Below are 25,710 nucleotides of genomic sequence, written 5' to 3'. Positions count from 1 at the left end.
CAACCAAGTATGCAAGGGCATCACCACCAATAGTAGGACAAACAAACAAGTGTCTCCTGAGAAGGGCACATCACTTCTTTTGTATCCTTGCCAAAAGTGCATAATCTAAATTTAATTATGAGGAAATATCAAACTAACCCAAATTGAGAGCATTCTAAAAAAAAAAAAAATACATAGCCCATACTCCTCAAAAATGTGAAGGTCTTGAAAGACAAAAGAAAAAAGACCGAGAAATTGTTCCAGATTACAGGAGACTGAGAGATTTATTATTAAAGTTAAATGCAACATAGTATCCTGAATTGGACCTTGAACAGGAAAAAACTTTTTTTTTTTTTTGCTTATAAAGGACATTAGTGGAACAATAGTGAAATTTGATAGCATCTATAGATTAAAAATCGTAGTCTATCAATGTTAACTTTGTGATATTGATAATTTTATTACGGTTATGTAAGGAAATAAACACAGAAGGTTTTTATGTCTGCAACTTACTCGCAATTGGTTCAGAGAAAAAAAGAGTATTATGTGTGTATATACACATATGTATACAGATACAATTGACCCTTGAGCAACATGGGTTTGAACTCTGCAGGTCCACTTATTCCCAGATTTTTTCCAACATAAGTCACACTGAGTGTGCCTGCCTCTCATGCCTCTGCCTCTGCCACCCCGGAGACAGCAAGACCAACCCTCCTCTTCCTCCTCCTACTCAACTGAAGACCTTTATAATCATGCAGCAAAGCTAAAAACCTTTATAATCATGCACTTCCACTTAATGAATAGAAAATATATTTTCTCTTCCTTATGATTTCCTTAATAACATTTTCTTTTCTCTAGCTTACTTTATTATAAGAATACAGTATATAATACATATAACATACAAAATATGAGTTAATAGACTGTTTATACTATTGGTTAAGTGGTCAACCGTAGGCTATTAGTAGTTAAGTTTTGGAGGGAGTCAAAAACTATACACAGATTTTCATCTGTGGGGGGGTTGGCACCCCATAATCCCCATGGTGTTCAAAGGTCACCTGTAAACAAGAAGAGTGAGAGGAGAGCAAGGGGGAGAGACAAAGAAAGAGAGAGAATGAAAAGCAAACAGCATAATATGTTAACTAACATTCCAGGATATCTAAATAAATATTATGCAGAAATTCTTTATATTATTTTTGCATACTTTCTGTGAAGCTATTTAAAAATAAAATGTTAAATACACACACACACACACTGATCTTGCAACACCTTCACTGGCCTGGTTCTACCAAGCGCACCATCATCTATCACCTGAATTACTTCAGTGGCATCCTACCCAATCTCCCTGTTTCTGCTCTTTCCCACATCTTTTCTCAAAAAGCAGCAAATGTTCCCTTTAAAACATTAAGACACACTGGCTGCTCCCCGTGCCTGACAGGCACCTCCCCCCAGCTCATGTGTGGCTCCCTGCCTTGCGTTGGCTCTTCACTCAAATGTCACCTTACAGCACGGACGGACCTCCCTGGCCCTGCTATCTCAAAGTTTCCTCTCACTGCCACTTGTTATCTCTCTTTCCTGCTTTATTGTTCTTCTTGGTTCTCATCACTTTCTCATGTACTACATATTTTATATATTTATCTTGTCTATCTCATCTCCTCTGCTAAAATATAAGCCCCAGGAGGGCAAGTATTGTGGCTGTTTTGTTCACTGCTGTATCCTAGTGCCTAAAACAGAGAATGGAAACAACAACATAGGGGCTCAAAGGGCATTTGTTAAATGAATAAATAAAAACTAGACAAAGGCATTTTTAATATCCTTAAGTTCTCTTTTAGTTGATATAGACCTGCAAAGCCAAAGAAAGAGTTAGAATAGTTTAAATCCATATACTCACCAAGGGAAGCACAGTTCCCCTCCACTGCCTCGAAGCTGCAAGCATACGTGTGAGCAGGAACATAAGCAGCGGACGTATTTAGAAATGGGTCGGAAACAATGACATTATAAATGACACCTTGTCCAGGGAGGGAGGAGAAGGAAACACTTGTCTTATCATCACCTGTTAGGGTTACCACCTGAAGCCAAAAATAATGTGCAATTAGTGTTTAGAATTGTTTTTTAAAAAAGCTATTCTATATCCCACTTATATGTACTATTAAAGAGTAATATTAAATTATACTTCTTATTTAAAATATATACCCACTTAGCTCCATCAAAAGACCATCCTAGGCCAACTAAAAATATGTAGAAAAAGTTAGGCGTGCATGGTGGCGCATGCCTGTAGTCCCAGCTACCCAGGAGGCTGAGGCAGAAGGATCGCTTTAGCCCAGGAGTTTGAGGTTGCTGTGAGCTAGGCCGACGCCACCGCACTCTAGCCCGGGCAACAGAGCGAGACTCTGTCTCAAAAAAAAAAAAGATTGAAATGGTAAATTAAATTTAAATTAATTATAAAAAAAAAAAACCATCCTACATGGTTTGCATGTGCTTTAATAATTAACAAGCTCTTACACAAAATGCTTCCAAAGTTTTTGTGTAGTGTTATATGTTAATAGTTTAAGTAAAATATGATATAAATAATGTGTAAATGCTAGTTAGGACAAAGCAAAATAATTTTTTCTCATCTGCTAGACTATAAACAACTAAGGGCAGGAACCATGTTTATCTTGTCACTACTCTCTTCTTGGTACTAAGTGCAATGTCTGGCACAGGGTGAGTGTTCAACAAATGTTAGCTTTTACTACTAGCTACAGAGCTGATGTAGACAAAGTCTGTTAACATCTCATGTAGAGAACCCACTCATTTTTGTCTAACAGGCTCTGAAATAAGAAAACATTATATAAAGTTGTATTACATAGTAGCCCTTAACTTCAAAAATTCCCTTTTAAACTACATAATAGAGGAAACAAATGCCCTATATAACCATAATAAACAGATATGTTCGTATTTATATAAATAAGAAAACTAAACATTTGAGTTTCAAGTAAATAATTATGAGCCTCCTAGAAGACTACCACTGTTTAAAAATATTGCTCAACAAAAATCAAAAGTCCTTTTCTGGGCAAAGGACTGGTCGAGTTAAACAGAATGTTAATATTACTACCTACTCTCCCAAGCTTTTATCATGAAAAGTTCAAACCATACAGAAAAGTTGAAAGAATAAGACAATAGACTATATACCGCCACTTAAACTCAACAATTGTTAATACCATATTTGCTTTTTTATCCTTCCTTCCTTCTCCCTTTCTATTTTTTTTTCTGCTGAATCATTTTAAAGTAAGTTAGGTATCATGACATTTCACTTCTCAATACTTCATAGTGCATGTCCTAACACAATGTTCTCAAACTTTACGTGCCCGTGATTTGCTGAGAGAATCTTGTTAAAATGCAGATTCTGATCCCATAGGTCAGCAGTGGTACCTGCGATTCTGCTTTTCTAACAAGCTCTCAGGTGATGCCAATGCTATGTGTCCATCTATCACACTCTGAGTAGCAAGGCACCAAGTACAGACAGATGCTCCTTAACGATAGGATACATAGGGATAAACCCATCATAAGTCAAAAAATGCATTGAATACACCTAACCTACCGGACATCATAGCTTGGCCTAGCCTACTTTAAATGTACTCAGAACACTTATGTTGGCCTACAGTTGGGTAAAATCATCTAATACAAAGCCTATCTTATAATAATGTGTTGATTATCTCACATAATATATTAAACATAGTACACTGCAGAGTACCATGTATTCCACCAAATATTCTACAATCTAGATTTGTTGAATTATACTCAAGGTGTCTAACTAAATATCTCCCATATTTCCTGTAAACAGGGAATCCAATGGACTGAATTCAAGTTAGACATTTTTTGCCAGAATATTCCACAGGTGATGGTGATGTCAGACTGCACACGAGCAAATAATGCAGGCTGACCCACTATCCAGTGAAACTAGCTTTGATCACTAGGGTAAGGTGGAGACTGTAAGGTCACTCTACCCTAAAAAGTTTTCATTTTCCAATGAAAATTTATTTTAGGGGTGCTACTTAGGCACCCTGGAAATATCCTGTCCCCCCAAACCTTTCACCTGATGATCTTTGCTTAAATTATTTCATTGAGGGTCACAAATGGTAATTTTCTAATTCTATTATTCCTCCTACATATATTAACTGGCATTCTTCTGTAAACAGCTTTCTCTCACCAACTGAGGACAAATTAGTCCCACCTGTAAAAACAGTCAGAGCTGAGGCCAGCCGTGGTGGCTCATGCCTATAATGCTAGCACTTTGGAAGGTTAGGGTAGGAGAATCTCTTGAGGCCAGGAGTTTGAGATCAGCCTGAGCAACATAGCGAGACCTGGTCTCTACAAAAAATCTTAAAAACTAGCCAGGCATGGTGGCATGCACCTGTAGTCCCAGCTGCTCTGGAGGCTGAGGCAGGAGGATTGCTTCAGCCCAGGAGTTTGGGATTGTAGTGAGCTATGATGAGGCCACTGCACTCCAACCTGGGCAACAGAGTGAGACCATCTCAAAAAAAACAAAAAAACAAAAACACAGGGCTTCAGTAACTGGCCATTAAAAATAAATAAATTTAAATTAAAAATAAAAGGGCAGGGTAAATTCCTTCATCAATTTTCAGAATAATATGCTGTAAGAATCTCTTCCAAGGGTGGCAATTGGGAAGTTTTCACTTTTATTTATTCAAAGCTTACAATCAATACATCTTTTTTCTGGATGCTTGAATTGTCCCAAATTTGGCCAGTGTGAGCACCTTCGAACAGGCTCCAGGATCTCTCTAACATGCCCTCGTTGGTCTTTGAGGATTTCCTTGCACTCTGACACAAAATATTCTTTTAACAAAAAGTTTAAAACCAACCTAAAAAGGGCCTATATTATACAAGTTGTTATAGTCTTTATGAGAATAAAAATGATCTTAAAAATTTCATATCTAATAAAGCAACTGATAGACTTTACCAATAGGGCTTCTTAATTTGTGAATAAGCACAATGAGTTTTCTTGTATTCAGGCTGCTCAGAATGGGGCAATGACATTAGGAGCCACAGTAACAAAATGAGATCTTGCTCTGCAGCAGACTATGCCCCTAGGCCAATCATATATGCCCCACTTCAATCACTTCTTTCTAGGTAATCTGGTAATCTACCAATCTCCTGGGAAGAATCAGAGTGGTCCAGAAAAACTCCACCCATCAACCATCAGATGGAAGGATGATCTGGTATATTATGCTACTATTAGGCACTTTTCAAGACATAAAGATAAAATCCTGCCCTCCACAAAAATGCTCTCTAGCAGTGAGTCTTGAATTTTAATATGCATAACAATCAGCTGAAAGGGTCTTATAAAATGCAAATTCTAATTCAGTAGTTTTGGGGGGGAGCCTCAGAAGCTGTAATTCTAACAAACTCCCAGGTGATGCCAATGCTGCTGGTTGATGGTCCACACTTGGAGTAGCAAGGGTTTCCAGGGATTCGAAAGCTCAAAGAAAATTTTTGCTCCAAGTTAGAGACTTTGAGTTTGGATTCAAATATTAATACCTATATTAATATCCTTAAGCAGCTTCCCATTATTTTTTCTCAAAACACTATAAACTTCGTATTTGCCAAAAGTTTTATTAATCTAGATAATCTATTTAATCTATTAATCTATTTGAACCTATTAAAAGCTTTAATCTATTAATTTTCCATGTACTCCCATAGACAGTACATACAGAGTATGGGAGTACACAGAAAATTACTACCTACTTTCATCCATAGCTCAAGATTACCAGGTCACAGATGTGGCTGCAATTAAAACTTAACATAATTTACATGCATCTCCTAAGAGGCCAACATCATTTTGGGATGTCACTAGCAAAGACTCCCAAGATGGTAACAAAACAAAAAGCAAAGTGATTATGCAAAAAGATCAAGAAAACAGGAAAGAAGTAAGCTCATGGTAGCTTCTCCTCTTGTCAACTTTTACAAAGGCATCACAGTCTAGATCAGGGGCCCTCAAACTTTTTAAACAGGGGGCCAGTTCACAATCCCTCAGACCGACGGAGAGTTCACACTGTGGGACCGGGACGAGTTGGCTGCTAAACAGGACAGGCAGCCACGGCAAAAACACCTGGAGGGCCGGATAAATGTGCTAGGGGGCCCAAATGTGGCCCTTGGGCCGTAGTTTGAGGATGCCTGGTCTAGATGCACAAACCATGAGAATCAGATTTACCTTGACAGCATTGGCCTTCACCTGGGACACCTGGACCATCCTCTGCAGATGCTTTAGCAACATCTTTTCAGTGAGGTCATTCTCGGGCAGAAAATACTGATAGACATCATACTGCAACCTCCACCTAGAGTCCCGTCCCGTCCCAACATCACATAGCGGAGGATCTGTGCCTCTAAAGTCAACCAACAAAATCGAACATCAATCTCTTGTGGTGCAAGTCCCATCTATAAAAAGGAATCAAATTTCAAACTTCTGCAACAACAGTTTACCTTTTGCAGAGACAATAATTAGTATTCTGAAGAAAAGGAACACAGTTAAGGACTGAATGTTTGTGTCCCTCCCAAAATTTGTATGTTGAAATTCTAATCCCCAGTGTGATGGTCTTAGGAGGTAGCCTTTGGGAAGTGACTAGGTCGTGAGGATGGAGCCCTCAGGAATGGGATTAGTAACCTTATAAAAGGGATTCTGGAGAGCTCTCTAGCCCTCTTTCTGCCACATGAGGATACAATGAGAAGCAGCAGTCTGCAATCTAGAAGAGCTCTCACCAGAACCCAACTGTGTTAGCTCCCTGATCTTGGACTTCCAGCCTCTAGGACTATGTGAAATAAATGTCTATTGTTTATAAACCACCCAGTCTATGGTACTTTGTTATAGCAGCACGAACTTAGATCTACAATAGAGGCAAGTGTGGTTAAATAACCAGACTCTGATGCCTAGAGTAACATGGCAGCTGGGCTGTGTGCATGTAGGCAAGTCACTTAACCTCAATAACTCCTAGGGAATCTCTCTGCAATATAAGAGCAATTGTCTCTTCTTCATAAAACTGTTAGGATTAATGACAAAGAACATTCAGCACTCAACACTATGGATGATGTCCAGGGAGCATTCAAATGTTTCTCAAATGTTAGCTACTGTTACTATTAAAGCAGAAACTGAGGCAGAGTTTCATTAAAATAATGAAGCCCTTATAAAAATACAAGGATGGTTCAGGGCTACAGATTGCTTTCTATATTTAACATCCTTTATAAAAATCAGAATATACTTCCAAGCTCATAATAGACTCACATCTGGCTCTTCAAATAAAAAGAATTCACAAGAATGGAGGGGGAAGACATTAACCATAAATGACAGCTCAAATATCAGTAACAAAGTTTAAATTACACCAGTTCCAAAAAAAATAAACAACTCCATTTTACCACAGAGAAGTATGAATTTGAATGAGTTGGCTGAATCTACACAATAGTTAGTCATGTGTGTTCTAAAAGCAGTTTTAAGAGATGGGAGACAGACATACCTCGCATAGCCTAGGTTTGCTGGGGCAAATTTGATAGTCGTTTCAAAGAAATTATACTCCAAGTAAATGTTGGGATCAATATCTAAATCAAACTCCAAATTACAGCCTCCAGGGATAGGATCTGGATGAGAAATAGGGAAGTTATCAAAGAATTCTGAAATATTCAAATCATACTCAGAAAAACAGAACTCTACTCTTACAAGAACTTCTCATATGGGAGTTAAATATAAACACACAGCTTCTAGTTTTGTACTCTTCCATGAACCAAGGTTAGAGAGAGTAAAGTTAACTGAGGTTAGAGGCCCTGGAGCAGGAGCAGCAAACCTTTTTGTAAAGGACCAAACAGTGAGTATTTTAGACTTTGTTGGGCTGGTGATGTTGGCAACTACCTACCCTGCCCTTGCGGCAGGAAAGCAGCCATAGACAGTACGTACAGGAACAAGCATAGCTGGGTTTCAATAACACAGTATGAACAAAAACAGGTGGCAAGCTAGGTTTGGCTTGTGGTCTACAGTTTGTCAATCTTGCTGTAGAGTTAAAAAGATCAGCTATTAGCTGACTTCCCCTGGAGATATGGAACAGAGATATGCAGTGTGCATGTATATATATATATTTTTTTTTTTTTTTGAGACAGAGTCTCGCTTTGTTGCCCTGGCTAGAGTGAGTGCCGTGGCATCAGCCTAGCTCACAGCAACCTCAAACTCCTGGGCTCAAGCAATCCTGCTGCCTCAGCCTCCCAAGTAGCTGGGACTACAGGCATACGCCACCATGCCCGGCTAATTTTTTGTACATATATTAGTTGGCCAATTAATTTCTTTCTATTTATAGTAGAGATGGGGTCTCACTCTTGCTCAGGCTGGTTTCGAACTCCTGACCTCGAGCAATCCGCCCACCTCGGCCTCCCAGAGTGCTAGGATTACAGGCGTGAGCCACCGCACCCGGCCTATATTTTAATATTATGTGGAACCTTCCTCAAAATTCTGTGCTCTTCCTTCATACTCTCCTTTTTCTGCATTTACAGATATTTACCACACCAGACCAAATGATATATAAGCCAGCTGAAGCTCCACTGTTCTTTTTTTTTTTTTTTTTTTTTTAATTATTTTTTTTTATTTTGGCATATTATGGGGGTACAGATTTTAAGGTTTCAATAAATGCCCATTTCCCCCCCTCCCCCCAAAAGTCTGAGTCTCCATCATGACCATCCCCCAGATGGTGCACATCTCACTCACTATGTATGTATATACCCGCCCCCCTCCCCCCTCCCACCTTGTTCTTTTTTTTTTGACAGTCTTGTCCTGTCACCTGGGCTAGAGTTCGGTGGTGTCAGCCTATCTCACAGCAACCTCAAACTCCTGGGCTCAAGTGATCCTCCCACCTCAGCCTCCTGAGTAGCTAGGACCACAGGCCTTCTCCACCATGCCCAGCTAATTTCTTCCTTTTTTTGGTAGAGACAGGGTCTCACTCTTGCTCAGGCTGGTCTCAAAACTCCTGAGCTCCAGTGACCCACCCACTTCAGCCTCCGAGAGTGCTAGGATTACAGGTGTGAGCCAACACGCCCTACCCATAATTTTTCTTTGTATATGGTCCTTGATGGAAGCCTGAAGTCTATGGTTTATCTATCAAGTAATTACCCTTTTGTTACAGATAACCTTTTCCTTCCTGGACTCCACTAAATCTTCCAGATTCTACTTCCTTCACTAACCATTGCTCCCTCTCCTTCCCTTTACTCATCTTCACTCCTCATTCACTATAATCAAGTTTTCATCCCTGCTGTGCCATTAAAATGACTCTTATTAAAGGCCACTGCTAACTCTTAATTGCTCTGTCACATGGACACTTTCAGTCCCTTCTCTTGACCTCTCTGCAGTGTAGTATTTCCGCGCCTTATAGCAGAACCTCCAGGCTCTCTTCCTACCTGTCTACTCCTTAGTCTTGCACGTGCTCCTTACCAGTTAGTATCCCCGGAAACCGTGCCTGACACATGGTAGGCACTATGAAAGTATTTGCTATTATTTTTTCTCCTAAATCTCTAAGCATATGCCTGGGTAAACTCACTCACTGCCTCAGTTTTTATTAACAGCTGTTTAGCTGAGTACATAAGCTCACCCCTCCACTCCAGGGCCTTATTTAAACTGCCTCCTACAAGCATCTCAGATCCATTGTGCCCCAAGCTGAAGTCCCTTTCTATTCCAACCCACCCCCCAAAACACCCAGCACTACGACAACCCTGTTCCCACCACTCCTATTCTGTATCACTGTCTCCCAGCTGCCCAAACAGGAAGCCTATGCTTCCCCTTACAATTCACGGTCATTGTGTCTTATCAATTCTGTCTTCCACCCAGTCCCTCCTTCTCCAGCCCCACTCTCATGGCTTCTAATCAAATCCCCATTTCTCACTTTGAGCCCTCAAAGGTGTGCTAAGTCCTGACTCTGCTGTGCCCTCTCCAATCCAGTCCCCCCAGTACTTCCAAAGTTACCTTTCCAAGAGATAAAATGGACCACATCATTCCTGCATAAAAACTCTATACTGCTGGGTGCAGTGGCTCACATCTGTAACCCTAGCACTCACTCATTCTGGGAGGATGAGGTGGGAGGATTGCTTGAGCTCAGGAATTTAAGACCAGCCTGAACAAGATCGAGACCCCACCTGTACTAAAAAAATGTATATAGAAAAAATTAGTAGGGTGAGCTGGCACAAGCCTGTAGTCCCAGCTACATGGGAGGTGGAAGCAGGAAGATCGTTTGAGCCCAGGAGTTTGAGGTTATAGTGAGCTATGATGATGCCACCGCATTCTAGCCTGGGTGACAGAGTGAGACTCTGTCCCAAAACAAACAAACAAAACTCAATTCTATGCCTCCTTAAAACCCACCTCAAAATAGAGTACAAGCCTCAAATTGTAGGCAACACCCTACACACTCTGGCTCCACCCAAACCCACTACGCGCCATTCTCCAAATACTCCATTCTTCTTCCTGACATGATACATACTGCTTCCTCTCCCTAGAATAACTAACTAAACTGTTAAGGACCGTGTCTTGTCTTACTGTTACTGCTTCTCCAAGGGCTCCTTAGATGTTTTTTGAATTAATTATTCTTCTAGTCACTATCTGAGTTTTCAATCATCATTATAATTCTCTGGCTCCCTTGCTATAAAAACATCTCTGATTAAATAAATTGAACTTGTAACAAATGATCTAAATAAGATAACTTTCCTTAAGTTTTCACAAACACATACCATATTCCAGAGAGCAATAGGGAGTGGAAGACAGAAAGGTTACCTCTTTCTGAGTAGGAGAGTGGAATGGCCACATTTTGAACAGGCTCTGCATCTAGAGTCTCCAAGTACCAAGTGCACATACTCTGCTCTGGTCTAAGAATGGAAACCAGCCCTCTGTTAGTGCCTGTTTCCGAGGCATTGGGAAGAAGAGTCTGTAATTAGGAAGAAAAGTCATCATGGATAAGAAGTTGGGCAAAATAAACAAATTATAGAGCTGATCTATATGCATGTCCTAGTCCAAATCTCACAGCAAAACTGAAAAAAAAAATAACTTCTTTAAATAATTAAAGAATTCCTTTCATCTCTATGTTCACATAGCCATACGTACACATGGAAAAAGTACCATAGGATTGTCTCAGTTTGGGCTGCTATAACAAAGTACTGCAGGTTAGGTGGTTTATAAACAGTAGAAATTCATTTCTTACAGTCCTGGAGGCTGGAAGTCTGAGATCAGAGACCCAGCATGGTCAAGTTCTGGTGAGATGCCTCTTTCATAAAGGAAGTAGTCCCATACATGAGGGCTCTGCCCTCATGACCTAATCACCTCCCAAAGGCTTCACTTCCTAATACCATTATACTGTGGGTTGGGATTTCAATGTATGAATTTGGGGGCATGGGGGACACAAACATTTGGTCTATAAAAATGATCTTTGATCAAGAATAGCAGATGTACAATGAAATTCCCAAGCATTTCAATTCACCTGCATTAAGATTTATTATGTAAAGGTCGGGCGCGGTGGCTCACGCCGTAATCCTAGCACTGGGAGGCTGAAGTAGGAGGATCACTTGAGCTCAGGAGTTCTAGACCAGCATAAGCAAGAGCAAGACCTCATCTCTACAAAAAAATAGAAAAAATTAGCTGGGCATGGTGGTGCATACCTATAGTCCCAGCTACTTGCGATGCTGGGGCAGGAGGATCTCCTAAGCCCAGGAGTTTGAGGTTGCTGTGAGCTATAATGATACCACTGCACTCTAGCCTGGGCAACAGAGAGAGGGAGAGAGGGAGGAAGGGAGGGAGGGAGGGAGGGAGGGAGGGAGGGAGGGAGGGAGGGAGGGAGGGAGGGAACAGTTGCCTAGCACATAGTAGGCATTCAATAATGCCGTTCCCCCATCATCTCTCTTTTCCTTCAAATGTTGTCTTTGTTATAATGTCATTAAGAAAGAAATGATCTTATTATTTGTCAATTAATTTTTTTTTTTTTAAAAAAGAGAAGGAAATCATCTATGTGCCTTTATACTGTGTCTCCTATGTTAAGAGCCTGATAGGAAGTTTTCTCTTGAACTGGGTTCTAGAAAAAATTTGACCTACCCTGAGGAACTGGCATGCTTCTTCCTTTCTAAGGAAGTTATAAAATATAACATGCTTTACTTTCTGCTCTGGCTGCAAAAAACTCCAGCAAAATCAATGTATGGTTGTCTCTTACAATTAACACAATTTATTCCTTTTTCGTTTTCCTCAGCTGAACTCTTCCATTTCTATTCTATTAACTACCTCCCCTACTCCACCCACACACACAATTTTAAAACCTTCATGGTAGAAGCAAGAAGGCAGGAATAAAAAAATACAAAGACAGCTTTGTTTACCAAATTCCAGAATATTACAAGATAGGCTTAAGACAAATAAAAAAAAGTACAACTTCATACAGGGTGAAATTCATTTATTACCCTAAGGGGTTATATAGGCTAAATATAAATAGACATATAAAAGGTTACCATAAAAAATGGTAGATCCTTAATAGCTTAAGCTAATCCAGGGCATTTAAAAAATGTCTCAAAGGTGAGGTTGGTTAAGGGGTTAGTGATGACATCTATAATAAGGTCCTTATGTACTTCTGAAAACATAGCCCAGAAAGTATTCTAGAAAGCATTTGGCAGGCTGGATGAATTGAGTGCTATAATTTTATTGTTTGCATGATAGACTCTAAAGAATAAAGTTGATTCTATAAGGTTCTTAGTAAACTTCAATACTAAATAGCTAAACCACAATGGAAACCCATTAAAACATATTCTTAGGTACAAATCATTAAGAACCCACTAGAGTAAGAAAAAGAAAAGGCAGGAAATTATGTGGAAAACAACTGCAGAGAGGAGACATTTGGTACAGGGTGACCTTCACCTCCCCTGCCTTTTTTTTTTTTTTTTTTTTTTGAGACAGGGTTTTGCTCTGTCGCCCAGACTGGAGTGCAGTGGTGTCATCATAGTTCACTGCAACCTTAAAGTCCAAGGCTCAAGCAGTCCTCCTGCCTCAGCCTCCCGAGTAGTGGGGACTACAGGAGAGTGCACCTGGCTAATTTTCTTTTTTTAATTTCTTTGTAGAGATAAAGTCTTGCTATGTTGCTAAAGCTGGTCTCAAACGTCTGGGCTCAAGTGACCCTCTCATCTCAACCTCCCAAAGTGCTGGGATTACAGGTGTCAGCCATCAAGCCTAGCACCCCCTTTTTAAAAGAAATTTGTATTAAGTTAAAATATACATAGTTTGCCATCTTTACCTGCTGTAAGTGTACACATCAGTAGTAGTAAACACATTTATGTTTTTTTTTCCTCTTCCTTCCTCCCTCCCTTCCCTCCCCTTCCTGGACTCTGGTAACTACCAGTCTACGCTCTCTTCTCATGAGATCTACTTTTTTTTAGGTCCTGCATATGAGTAAGAACATGCAATGTTTATCTTTCTGTGCTTGGCTTATTTCATTTAACATAATAGCCTCCAGGTCCATCCATGTTGCTGCAAATGACAGGATTTTATTCTTTTTTATAGCTGAATAGTATTCCATTGTATTACTCCCTTTTTAAATAAGAGGCTGCCACACTCAAGAAAGGCCTGAGAAATTTACTTCTTGGCCAGTCTCAATCACTAATTTGATAAGACCCAATCTTGATTTTTTAAAATTTTTTACACGTAAAATCGTAAACATTGAGAGACATCAAATTCTAATGGTTATTCCAAATACAAACCCCCAAAATATGGAAATGGTTTTTACTGGAATAATTCTTTGTACTTACCTTATAAAAAGAAATTGTTGTGTTCTGATACTGTGAGTGTATTTGAAAAATAAGAAAAGTCACATTACTTGAAATATGATGCAAAATAGCTTCCTCTGGAAAGGACTTGATGAGCTCCAAGTATCTAAATTTCCCCAGAGAAAATTCAAGAAGACCTGCAGTGGGAGAAAATTTTGGTTATAACATTTATACCTGTAATATCAATTTGAAGAAATCACATTCATAAACAAACATGGAATGCTAATTTAATCCTCAAAAAAACTCCTTGAGGTAAATATTATTATTGCCAATATTGCCTGTTGAGGACAATGAAGCTTAAAAGGTGAAGTGGCCCACACAGGGTCATGAAGCTAGTAAGTGGTGGAGCTTTGAACTAAAATGGAACAGAGCCATTTCAAAAGATGTGAACAATTCTTAAAGTGTTGATTTAAAGATGGGCTCCCTGAGCCCAGAAAAATTTCCCATCCGGTAGCAGCAATAACAATTCTCTTTGGAACAGTATCTGAATTTAAAGATAAACAACCCTATGGGGCTACAAACAATCATGAATAGGCTATTAAAGACCTTTAAGCATTAAAGAATAGTACCATCTAGTGAATTCTGAAGTCAGCACGGCCTGTAGAGACACAGGTGGCTCAATTTAAACCCGGAGCGTACTAACTGTGTGATTTTGCCAACTTACTTAATTCCCTTAAGCCTCAATTTCCTCAGCTGTCAAATGGGAATAGTATTTCCTAACCTGCAGAGGGAGATGCCATCACCACTGGCAAATATGTCTGTTGAATGCCCACACCAGGCATTATATGTATAATCGTTAACCACAAGCATTCCTGCAAAGGGAACTTTTTGTTTGTTTAAGGATCAAGAACACAGTTCAGATAAAAGATCAGTTATAACAAGGGTAGTTTCCAATGCCTCATCCAAGTCTTTCCCATCTGTCTCCCTGCCTCCATCGTCTATGTCTCGCCCACTCTGTCCACAGTTCTCTGTGATGTGTCTTTCTCCCAGCTGCACACCAGCTCTTTCTTTTGCCAATCTAATTATCCAATAACCCATTAAATTAGGTTGTCCTTATTTCTGTGTGGTCCTGCATCCTCCCCTCATCCCCCACCCTACAGTCGGCACATCTCTGCATAAACAGAAGAGCTCCCAAGTGTCACATAAGGAGTCATAGGGGTCCAATTCTAAAAACAGAAAAAAAAGATTTAAATTTAATATAGATGAAAAGGATTTGATGAGGAAAAGATTATAATTCACCTGAGTCCCATTGTGGAACTATCATGTTTTATTTCAGAAGGAAATTAGAGTCAGTGGGTGGTAAAAGAAAAACACTTACTAGACACTAAAGAACTTAATAACACATTCTTTTTTTTTTTTTTTTTTTTTTTTTGAGACAGAGTCTGACTTTATTGCCCAGGCTAGAGTGAGTGCCATGGCATCAGTCTAGCTCACAGCAACCTCAAACTCCTGGCTCAAGCAATCCTCCTGCCTCAGCCTCCCAAGTAGCTGGGACTACAGGCATTCGCCACCAAGCCCGGCTAATTTTTTGTATATATATATTAGTTGGCCAATTAATTTCTTTCTATTTATAGTAGAGACGGGGTCTCGCTCTTGCTCAGGCTGGTTTAGAACTCCTGACCTCGAGCACTCCGCCCGCCTCGGCCTCCCAGAGAGCTAGGATTACAGGTGTGAGCCACCACGCCTGGCCCTAATAACACATTCTTAAGTACCATTTTCCAAGAAGGTCAATTTTCAACACTTTTTTTTTAATACAAATACACTATTTGGACTATTTAAAAACAAGCAGAACAAAAAAATATCAAGAATAATTAACTTGTGGAAGGAAAGCCACAAGAACACACAAATAGTGCTAAGACCTGAATAATGCTTAATCTCTATAAATGTTTCCCAAACTCTTCAATGCTGTAGAACCTGCATCACTTAATGGTTTCTTTTTTAAAAAAGAAACAACTGATGACAGAACAAAAGGTTATCTATGGTTACAATTTAATTTCTAAAACTCCAGAGAAAAATTTTAACAGTTGTATAATAACAATGACAAACGAAGATGGTATATTTCCTCCTATTTATGTAATAAGAAAGACATTTTACATTTTATATGGACCATAACAGAGATAACAGCCATAACAGAGATATTAATATAAATATTAGTGAGTGGCTAATAGAATCTAGGCAGAGAAGTTTGGAAAATGTGGGGAGTTTGTGTTGCTTTTTTTTTTAAAGGGAAACAAGAAAAGCATTTTTTAGGTTTTCCAGGCCTTCTCATTATCATGATTATTTTATTAGGAAACCTAATTATACATAAAACTATAAGGATCTCAGTAGATGACACTAAAAATGTTTTACATATTACACTTTAATTTTGGTCTGATCTATCCCCCATCTCCCAACTCTTAAAAATACCCACCCATTCTGGTCTGTCAAAGTAAGCAGTATCCGTCTGTTTTCCTAGGAAACAATCAGATTTCCATTCTTTTTTTTTTTTTTTTTTTTTTTTGAGACAGAGTCTCGCTTTGTTGCCCAGGCTAGAGTGAGTGCCGTGGCGTCAGCCTAGCTCACAGCAACCTCAAACTCCTGGGCTCCAGTGATCCTTCTGCCTCAGCCTCCCGGGTAGCTGGGACTACAGGCATGCGCCACCATGCCCGGCTAATTTTTTATATATATATCAGTTGGCCAATTAATTTCTTTCTATTTATAGTAGAGACGGGGTCTCGCTCTTGCTCAGGCTGGTTTTGAACTCCTGACCTTGAGCAATCCGCCCGCCTCGGCCTCCCAAGAGCTAGGATTACAGGCGTGAGCCACAGCGCCCGGCCCAGATTTCCATTCTTTAACTCTCCAAAACACTCGGCTCATTTACCATCCTGCCTTTTCTAGTTTACATTTGTAGTTTTTCCCTTCATTTCTCATTTTCCCTATTTGGCCAATATTTATGAAGTACTTATGAAATAGGCACTATGGCTGTTAGGCACTGTGACCAAAACCGGTACAAGCAAATTCATAAAGGTTATTCAAGACTTTTATAATTATCATTTAGGTTTGCTTTTTGGTATATTTCAGAAAACGTTTTGATAATCCTATGTCTATCTCCCACGACATGGCCCTGAATCAAAATAGTACAAAGAACCTTTAAAAGCCCTGGAAGAGACTGAAGTTGTCAACTAGGGAAGTCTTGGTGGTAAACTTTTCTTAACTTTCCCTTAACCTATCACTCAGGGTGAGGATGAATCATGACCCAGAAATACTTGCAGAACCCAAGCTTTAGAAATTCTATGCTATAAGGAAACACAGAACCATGGAAATTAAAATACATTATTTAACAACTGATGACGTGACAAAATAAGTAGGGTATTAAAAGCAGATATCCCTGGGAGTATATTTTAAGTGATTTTTCTTTTCTTTATGCATTTTCTTGTTTTTCCCATTTCTACAGTAATTGTGAGGTGTTCTTATCAGAAAGAAATTGCAAAATATGAAAAAAGCCTCCATCCTTGATGGCACTCTAAGCACAAGTTCTACTTCAACTCTACATTTTAAATTTTTATAAAATAAGGACACACACTAGGGCCTAGACAAAATGGGCACACTCTCTCAACACTTCTGTCACTTGTTTTGTTTTCCCTTAAAACAGTAATGTTTTTCTAGATAATATAATCTTTATTAAAAATGTATAAAATGTAGAGAAAGTTAATTCACCTAGCAAGTACACTGCACAGAAATCATCTCTCTTAACAGTTTGGTATATATCTTTTGGGACTTAGGCAGAAATCAACTTGCATATTTCTACACAGACATTAAGAGATATAAATGTTTGATATAGTCTATTTAATAGGTCTTGGATATCTTTCTATATCAACATATGGCTTTACCATTTTAAAAAGCTATACAGTATTCTACTCTGTGTATGTACCACAATTATTCAACCTATCTCTTACTGATAAACATACAGGCTATTACCATTCTAGTATGAATAAGAACTCAGAAACAGTTCTGGTTTTGTGGAAGAGTATTCTAGAAAGCATTTGACAGGCAATAAACTCATTTGAAGTTTTGCTGAGACAGTGTAACAGATGACCTTTGATCTTAAATGGTTAAACTGTACCTAAGAAGTCTTGTTCTAGTCTAAGAAATTCAGAAGTGAAAAACAAACATCCCATGACAATAGATAATCAGGACAAAACGAAGCTGCAGTCTCCGTTTCTGACTTTCTCCTCAAGAAGTATAGCCGACGCTTCAGGAATAGTTAACAGCATTCATATGTTACTTCCTAGATTTACCAAAAGCTACAAAAAGATGATGCCCTTTTCCCTAAATGCCTGTAGCAAGAACCAGGAGGAATACTGTATATATTTACTATTATTTAAAACCTGGTCACTTTAAAAATAAGTAGGGGTATTAAGAGGAGGAATCTCTGGGGAATTTATTTTATCTTTATTTTTGGAAGAGATAGGGTCTCAGTATGTTACCCAGGCTGGTCCTGAACTCTTGGCCCCAAGAGATCTTCCTGCCTTGGACTCCCAAAGTGTTTCCAGGCATGAGTCACTGCATCTGGCCTTGGGGGTATATTTTAAATGATTTTTGTTTTGTTTTGTTTTCTTTACACATCTTACTTGTCAAATTTTCCACAGTGATCATAAAGTATCCTTATAATAAAGAAATTGTAATGCAGTAGTTATACACTCTGGTTACATGTTATAAATCTGGAGGTGATTTAAAAAAAATACATACTGCTGCCTGGAACTCTCTCCAGACTAGTTAAATTAGAATCCCTGGGGGCAGGATCCAGGTATCAATTAAAAAACAAATATTTATTAAATAATATGCAGAGAAGTACACTAAGTTTACACACCCATGAAGAAATCATCATGTAGGTCAAGAATCAACATTCCAGCATTTGGTATCATCAGTTTCTCTGCTAGGTGTATAATGGTATCTGACTGTGATTTTAATTAACATGTTCCTAATTACTAAAAATGTTAAGAACATGTTGTTTTGCTTATTGGCTATTTGAGTAATATGGAAGTGATCTTTTAAGAAACTGTTGCCTAGAACCCTCTCCAGACTAGTTAAATTAGAATCCCTAAGGGTAGGATCCAGATATCAATTAAAAAACAAATATTAACTAAATAATACCCAGAGAAGTACACAAAGTTTGTGAAAGAATCCATTCCAGTCTTTTGCCTGCTTTAAAAATTGGATTGTCTGCCCTTCTTAAATTTTAGGAGTTCTTTATACATCACGGATATGAGTATTCGGTCAGATATGAATTGCAAATACCTTCTCCCACTCTTATAGCTGATCTTTTCACTCTCGTTATCAAAAGTTTTCATTTTAATGTAGTCTAATTTCTCAAGTTTTTCCTTTATGATTAGTCCTTTTTGTGTCATTTTAAAGAAACCTTTGCCAACATATTCCAAGATCATGAAGATACGCTCCCCATGTGATCTTCTAGAACTTTGTTTTATTGTTCACATTTAGGTCTAAAAATCAACCTGACATTGATTTTTACATATGGTGTGAGAAAGGAGTCATGGTTCATTTTTTTCCATATGTATATCTACTTGACATAGCAACCTTCATTAAAAATATCACCATCTCCCTATTGCTCTGCAGTTCCACCTTACACACAAGTGTGCATACGTGTTTGTTTCAGGATTCTCAATTGTGTTCTACTAGTTTGTCTATCCTAACACCAATATATACACTGTCTTGACTCCTGCCCCAAATTTGTTCCTCCTCAAAACTGTCTCACTATATATGGCCCTTTCCATTTCCATATAAACTTTAGAAATCAGTTTGTCAATATCCATTAAATAAAAGCCTGCTGGGCTTTTGATTGGGATGGCCCTGAATGTATCATTTAGGGAGAAATATCTTTAAAACATAGAATTTTATAATCTATGAATCTGAGATATTCTTCTATTTATTAAGTTTCTCAATTTATCTCAAGAATGTTGACATATATAGTTTTCTCTGTAGAGGTCTTTCCATATCCCATTATAATTATCCCTAAATATTTATTGCTTTTTGATACTACTGTAAATTTACTTTTTCTTTTAAGTTTAAATTTCTAGTTGTCTTTTCACCAATATACCTTTTTAAAAAAGTTTTACAGGTGATTCTAATGTTTAGCCAGCTTTGAGAACTCCTAACACAATGTTCAACAAATAAAGGAAGGATAAACGTATTTTCTCCTATTCTTAGTTATCTTTAACCTAACTTCTGTGTGAAAATACTGTGGCAGTGTAACCCTGGCAGCCCAACAGCCATTTCACAATTTTTACAGATGATTGCATTTTCACCAAACCAGTTGTGGTTTGACTCTTGGCTGTGCAGGGCTTTGTCACATTGGATGTGCTGGTGCCTAGTAGAGTATAGTCAGTCACCTACTGGGAACATAATAAATGTTTATTGAATGACGGTTGAACTATGTGACCTCAAGTGAGTAACTTATTTCCTCTGGGCCTCTGCTTCCTCATGTCTTGGTAAAATTGACATAACTGTGCTACATACATCAGTTGGCTCCTAAAAGTATCAAACAAATGAGAGACAATTTTTTAAACTGTCAAATGCTACACAATAAATTATCATTATTAACTTTAATTAGCTTTCCAGTGCTTCAGACATGCATCTCCTTATTAAAAACAAAAAACAAGGGCCGGGCGAGGTGGCTCACGCCTATAATCCTAGCATTCTGGGAGGCCGAGGCCAGCGGATCACTCAAGGTCAGGAGTTGGAAACCAGCCTGAGCAAAAGCGAGACCCCCGTCTCTACTAAAAATAGAAAGAAATTAATTAGCCAACTAAAAATATATAGAAAAAATTAGCCAGGCATGGTGGTGCATGCCTGTAGTTCCAGCTACTGAGGAGGCTGAGGCAGAAAGATTGCTTGAGCCCAGGAATTTGAGGTTCCCGTGAGCTAGGCTGACGCCATGGCACTCTAGCCCAGGAAACAGAGTGAGACTCTGTCTCAAAAAAAAAACAAAAAACAAAAAAAACAGGCATTCTCAGAATGGCCCTACAAATTAACTAATGGGAAGAAAGGGACTAGCAAGTACAGGAATTCACAGAAATGCCCACCACCTCTTAAGCATCAAGTTGGAAAGAGACTTCCATTCACTGACAATGAAAGATACTGAAAGTTAAAGCAGCAGCACAGAAACTGCATTTAATTTCTACTCACAAAAACAGACTTGGCAAAAGAGGGCACCCACCCAAAATATATCCTGAAGAAGTTAACAGGAAGTTAACTTCATTCACCTCTAAGCCATGTGGAAAAGAATTCATTAGAAGCATTTTATGAGACAATTAGATCTTATGACTTGGGGAGTAGGAGGAAAAAAGACAACACATCAAATGATATTACCGAGCAAATGGCTAACATCAAGTTGGAGCACTTACTCACACTGTAGCTTTCCTCAAAGCAGCAGTGGCTTTATTTTTTTTCCATCTGAGCCATAGAAAGGGACTTTTTTCTACTTTTCATATGCATCTTCCATTTTTACCAAGAGTCACTTTTTCTTTACAGTAATTCCATTATAAAAAGAGCTGCCCAATCCTAATCTTTTCCTTTTTCTATCCCAATCAGATCTAATCTGGCAACTGTAAGCATTTCAAACTCTTCCTTTTTACTATTTTACTAAAATTTACCTCAAATTTATCTCCATTGTTTGTGCTTCAAAACAACAACCAAACCCTAGGAGAGATCTGTCAAAGCTTAGTTTTCATAATTCTCTTCAGATAGAAGATTAAGGACAAAAATGGTTCAGCCACTTGAGCTGGCCAGCATTCAATCGCCCCTCCCAATTTCTCATTTTTATATTCTTACGAATGTTTAATAGCTCTAGTAGTTCAAAGGAAACACAAAAATGACCGTACTGCCTTTCACAAACTTTTGAGAGAAAGCATCACTTGCAAGTAACTCCACAACTGGCCTGCTACCTTGCATAAAGCACTAACCATGGCACAAACATTGGAAGGCCCAAATGACACCTTGCTCAACTCCAATTACTTTGAAATTCCATGTCAGTTACTGGATATAAATCTAAAACGATAATGAAAGATGTTAAGTGTAATAGTGCACTGGGACTCCAAAAGGAAGGAAAACCATTTATACATTCAATTCTTTTCCTGTGCCTGCTGGTCCCAGAAAATACCTTCCTCTCACATTCTAGGAACTCCATCAGCCACCTTCAAAGATTCCTTTAGCATTCAAGCCACTACTCAAGTTGTGCAAGTTAGCTTGCCCTGCTAAAGATGGGTAAATTACAGCAGTTGCTCAATTTTTTCAGTTTGTATCGTTATCAGAATCATCAAACAGAAATCCAGCCATTTTCCAGAAGGGTCATGAAAGTCTTGAACTAAGTCTTTCTTAATTTCCATTCTGATCTTTACCATATTGACAGATGGGGAGAATATCAGCTTTTATTATCACTCAGCACTTAAGTTCCCACATTGTCCCTCTCCTGCACAGAACAAGAACACTAATGCATGGCAAAAAGAATAACCTTGTTAGTCCATGCTATAATCATAGAAAAGAGGCAAGAAATAATGTCTGGAAAAATATTAATTTCTCAAATTACTACTCAAATTTTTCAACTTTCGTGTAAAAATTTCTAGGTGCTAAATATTAAGACACCAAACTAGAAATAAAAAAAGGCCGGATCCCAGTCCACCCTGTCTCAGGGGCTGGCCTGGATCAACCACAAACTCAACATCTCAAATTTCTCACCTGTTAAAATGGAGACAGCATCTCTTCTACCTCAGTCATAAGGCTATTTTGATGAATGAGGATTCACAAAAGGATTAAATATAAAGCACCACACTATGCAAGATTCTTTTTTTCTTTTTAGACAAGGTCTTGCTCTGTCACCAGGCTAGAGAGGAGTGATTGCAACCTCAAACTTCTGGTCTCAAGCGATCCCCGAGCCTCAGCCTCCTGAGTGGCTGGGACTACAGGTGCGCACCAACAGGTCCAGCTAATTTTCCCAATTTTTGTAGAGATGGGGTCTCACTCTTGCTCAGACTGGTCTTGAACTCCTGGCCTCAAACAATCCTCCTGCCTTGGCCTCCCAAAGTGCTAGGATTACAGGCATGAACTACCACACCCAATCACAAAATATTCTTATTGGAAGGCAGCTTTACTGAAGTGGAAGAACCATGAAATTTGCAGGGAGACACACCTGGGTTCAAATCCTATCCGTGCCTCTACTAGCTGGCTATTCACTTGTGTAATGAGTGTCCTAGGCCTCAGCTTCATCCTGTGCCAAGTGAGGATGATCATTATGTATCATTAAAGATGTGAGAATTAAATAACACAGCACATGGAAAGTGCCTGGCACATACTGCACACAGTAAATATTAGTGCCCTATTACAAACAAGGTTTTTCTGCAAAAAATATAATTGCCCTTTTTAGTTTAGCCTTAGTCCTATGCAAAGACCCTAGAATTCAGTTTGTAAAAGGGTCTTTCAAAGCTAAGGACATAGACACACAATCACATTATTCAGAAAATATTATGTTTCTGAACTGCAACTAGTCTCTTAAGCTCAAAACGAAACTGAGAATGTGCTTAGTTTCACGGAAAAGCACATGATTAGTGCTGTGTACATTTTATATTAACAAACCAGCAGCTGTTACTAAAACCCATTCACCAAGCACAAGACCTACAATACAAAGTCCCATTCTGAGTTCCCAGGAAGATGAGCAAGAGTCACCTAAAATCATCAGAAATGGTGTACCTCAGAGGAAGCCAAGCCCAGACATGTTTTTTCTTGATTCCCACAGGTGGATATGAAGTGGCAACAGAACTTTGTTGATTCTTGGTTTTCTAATTTTAGTTTTACTCTCCATTGTTTTTCTTTTTAGTTCCTCTACAGATGACAAGCTATTGTCTGTTGGTAGCTGCAATGACTGAAAATTTGGTGATCTCTGTAAATGAATTAATGTCTTATAGAGATCTATTCCCTGTTGGGTGAGAGACAATGGAGAATACAGTTTGTTAGTCTTTGTCCATTTGTCTATTTCGAGCTCAAATTCATTAGGAATTTCTCAACCACAAGGAGAACAACTCTTTGATATCGGGACTAGTAAATGTTTGTGTTTCTATTTTTCATTTGTGGCTGAAATTGTAGAATTGCGCGTATACACTGGTTCTCTATATGTCTATGTATCTGTAATACAGTGTCCTTTATCTCTCACTGTGAGTGTGGAATGTTTTCCTATCTCTAAATGGCTTTAACAGATTAGATCATATAAGGCTCTTTTTTTTTTTTTTAAGTCCCATTCTGGGTTCATTTTTCCTCCCAAACTCTGCAGAACATAACCAATTTGATTATGGATGTTGGATATTGGAGTGTAAACGCTTGATGCAGCTTGAAGGGCCACCAATCATAAAGCCCTAAATTCCCCGCCAAGTCTCGCTGTCCAGAAGCTGACAGTCCACCAGGGAGTAAAGGAGCAGCGCTTTAGTATGTTAAATTAAGGCCACAAACATGGCTGCTTCCTAAGGGAGATAACAGTGCGTCCGAAAAAGACAGTTACTTATCTCTTCCCATTTCCCAAGCCTAAATTAAGAGTTTGACAGTAAGGCCTCCTTAGCAATGGGAGTATCCACTGTAGAAAAGAAGTCTGGTCCATTCCTGTCGGTTCCGAACTCTCCACCCAGCGTGCAGCAATGCCCCTGCACCACAACTCCTGCTAGGTGGATAGAAGCCGAATGAATTCTGACCTTGCAAGAAATGCAAAAGCAACGTGCAGAAGTGAGGCGCCTCCGACCTTACCCTCGCTGGAGTTCCCGAAGACCTCGGCTCCACCAGCCACCCTGCGTTCCGATGCCAGCACCGCCAGGACCAGCAGCCGCAGGAGCTCCATAGCTGCCCGGGCAGGGCTGGGCCAACGCCAAGGTCGGGGAGGGGGGCGGGCGTGCGCTCCGGGGCCCAGCAGCCTCGCCCGCGCTAGCCCGGGGCGCTCGCGCCCGGCGCCATCGTCCGCCAGGTGCAGACGCTTCGCACCTGCCAGCCCCGCAGTCGCGGGCGAGCGGCCCGCAGCAATCCTTCACTCCAGCGAGAGGTTTCCTTTTGGAACCCTTAACCCCGGGCGCGCTCACCCGCGCCTCCTACCGTGCCCCTCCGTGCGTCACCGCGGCGGGTTCCCGGGCGGCGGCGCTGGGGGCGTTCCCAGGCAGCGCGCGCCTCCTCCTGGCACGCGAGGGGCTCGCAGCCCGCGGCGCTCCCGGGAGCCCCCAGAAGTTCCTCTTATGAAAACCACCGTTATAGTGCAAAATAACTTTTTGTTGTGGCCAAACGCCTCCAGGAGCCTAACAGTAAGAGGAGCTCCTGTCACTGGCACCACATGGCCGTGTACCTTCTACACTGGAGTGAGGAACTCTACATCACTCCCTTTGCTCCCATCAGAAACCCAGGGCCTTCCCTCTGAGGATGGCTTGGGCAGCCCAAGAACAGGGTAAGTATGGTGATGGGCTTAGAACTCCTTTTCCACATTGCCCACTGCCAGCTTTGGGATGTATCTTTGTTTATCTTTGACTATCCTGGTCAGGGACAGGAGGTTGATGGAAGATCTATGGCCCATCAGGCAATTAGGGGAAGGCACAAAATCAGATTAAGATTAGGTTGAGGGCTGGGCATGGTGGCTCAGGCCTGTAATCCTACCACTCTGGGAGGCAGAGGTGGGATGATCTCTTGAGGTCAGGAGTTCAAGACCAGCCTGAGCAAGAGTGAGACCTCTGTCTCTACGAAAAATAGAAAAATTAGCTGGGCTCAATGGTGAGCTCCTGTAGTCCCAGCTACTTGACAAGCTGAGGCAGGAAGATCACTTGAGCCCAAGAGTTTGAAGTTGCAGTGAGCTATGATGATGCCACTGCACTCTACTCAGGGCCACAGAGCCTCTGTCTCAAAAAAAAAAAAAAAGACTAGGTC

General features: G+C 39.8%; 1 protein-coding gene across 2 annotated transcripts in view; it reads right to left on the bottom strand.

Annotated features, from left to right (window-relative positions):
- The window catches only part of TM7SF3 (transmembrane 7 superfamily member 3), a 41,539-nt gene extending 16,615 nt beyond the window's left edge, over window positions 1-24,924 (bottom strand). For both annotated transcript variants that reach the window (XR_012921466.1, XM_076007548.1), the window contains exons 1-6: window positions 24,556-24,924; window positions 13,759-13,913; window positions 10,760-10,910; window positions 7,479-7,599; window positions 6,185-6,356; window positions 1,865-2,042 (exon numbers count right to left, since the gene is read on the bottom strand). Coding sequence is in view for 1 of the 2 variants with exons in the window: in XM_076007548.1 (XP_075863663.1) it covers window positions 1,865-2,042; window positions 6,185-6,356; window positions 7,479-7,599; window positions 10,760-10,910; window positions 13,759-13,913; window positions 24,556-24,646 (868 nt within the window). In the remaining variant the exon portion in view is untranslated. The remainder of the gene's footprint in view (window positions 1-1,864; window positions 2,043-6,184; window positions 6,357-7,478; window positions 7,600-10,759; window positions 10,911-13,758; window positions 13,914-24,555) is intronic.
- Between the last annotated feature and the right edge of the window lie 786 nt (window positions 24,925-25,710).

Source organism: Microcebus murinus, chromosome 10 (genome assembly GCF_040939455.1).
Source record: "Microcebus murinus isolate Inina chromosome 10, M.murinus_Inina_mat1.0, whole genome shotgun sequence".
NCBI lineage: Eukaryota > Metazoa > Chordata > Mammalia > Primates > Cheirogaleidae > Microcebus > Microcebus murinus.
The sequence above is the reverse complement of the archived record's forward strand: the minus strand, read 5'-3'. Positions and strand labels throughout refer to the sequence as shown.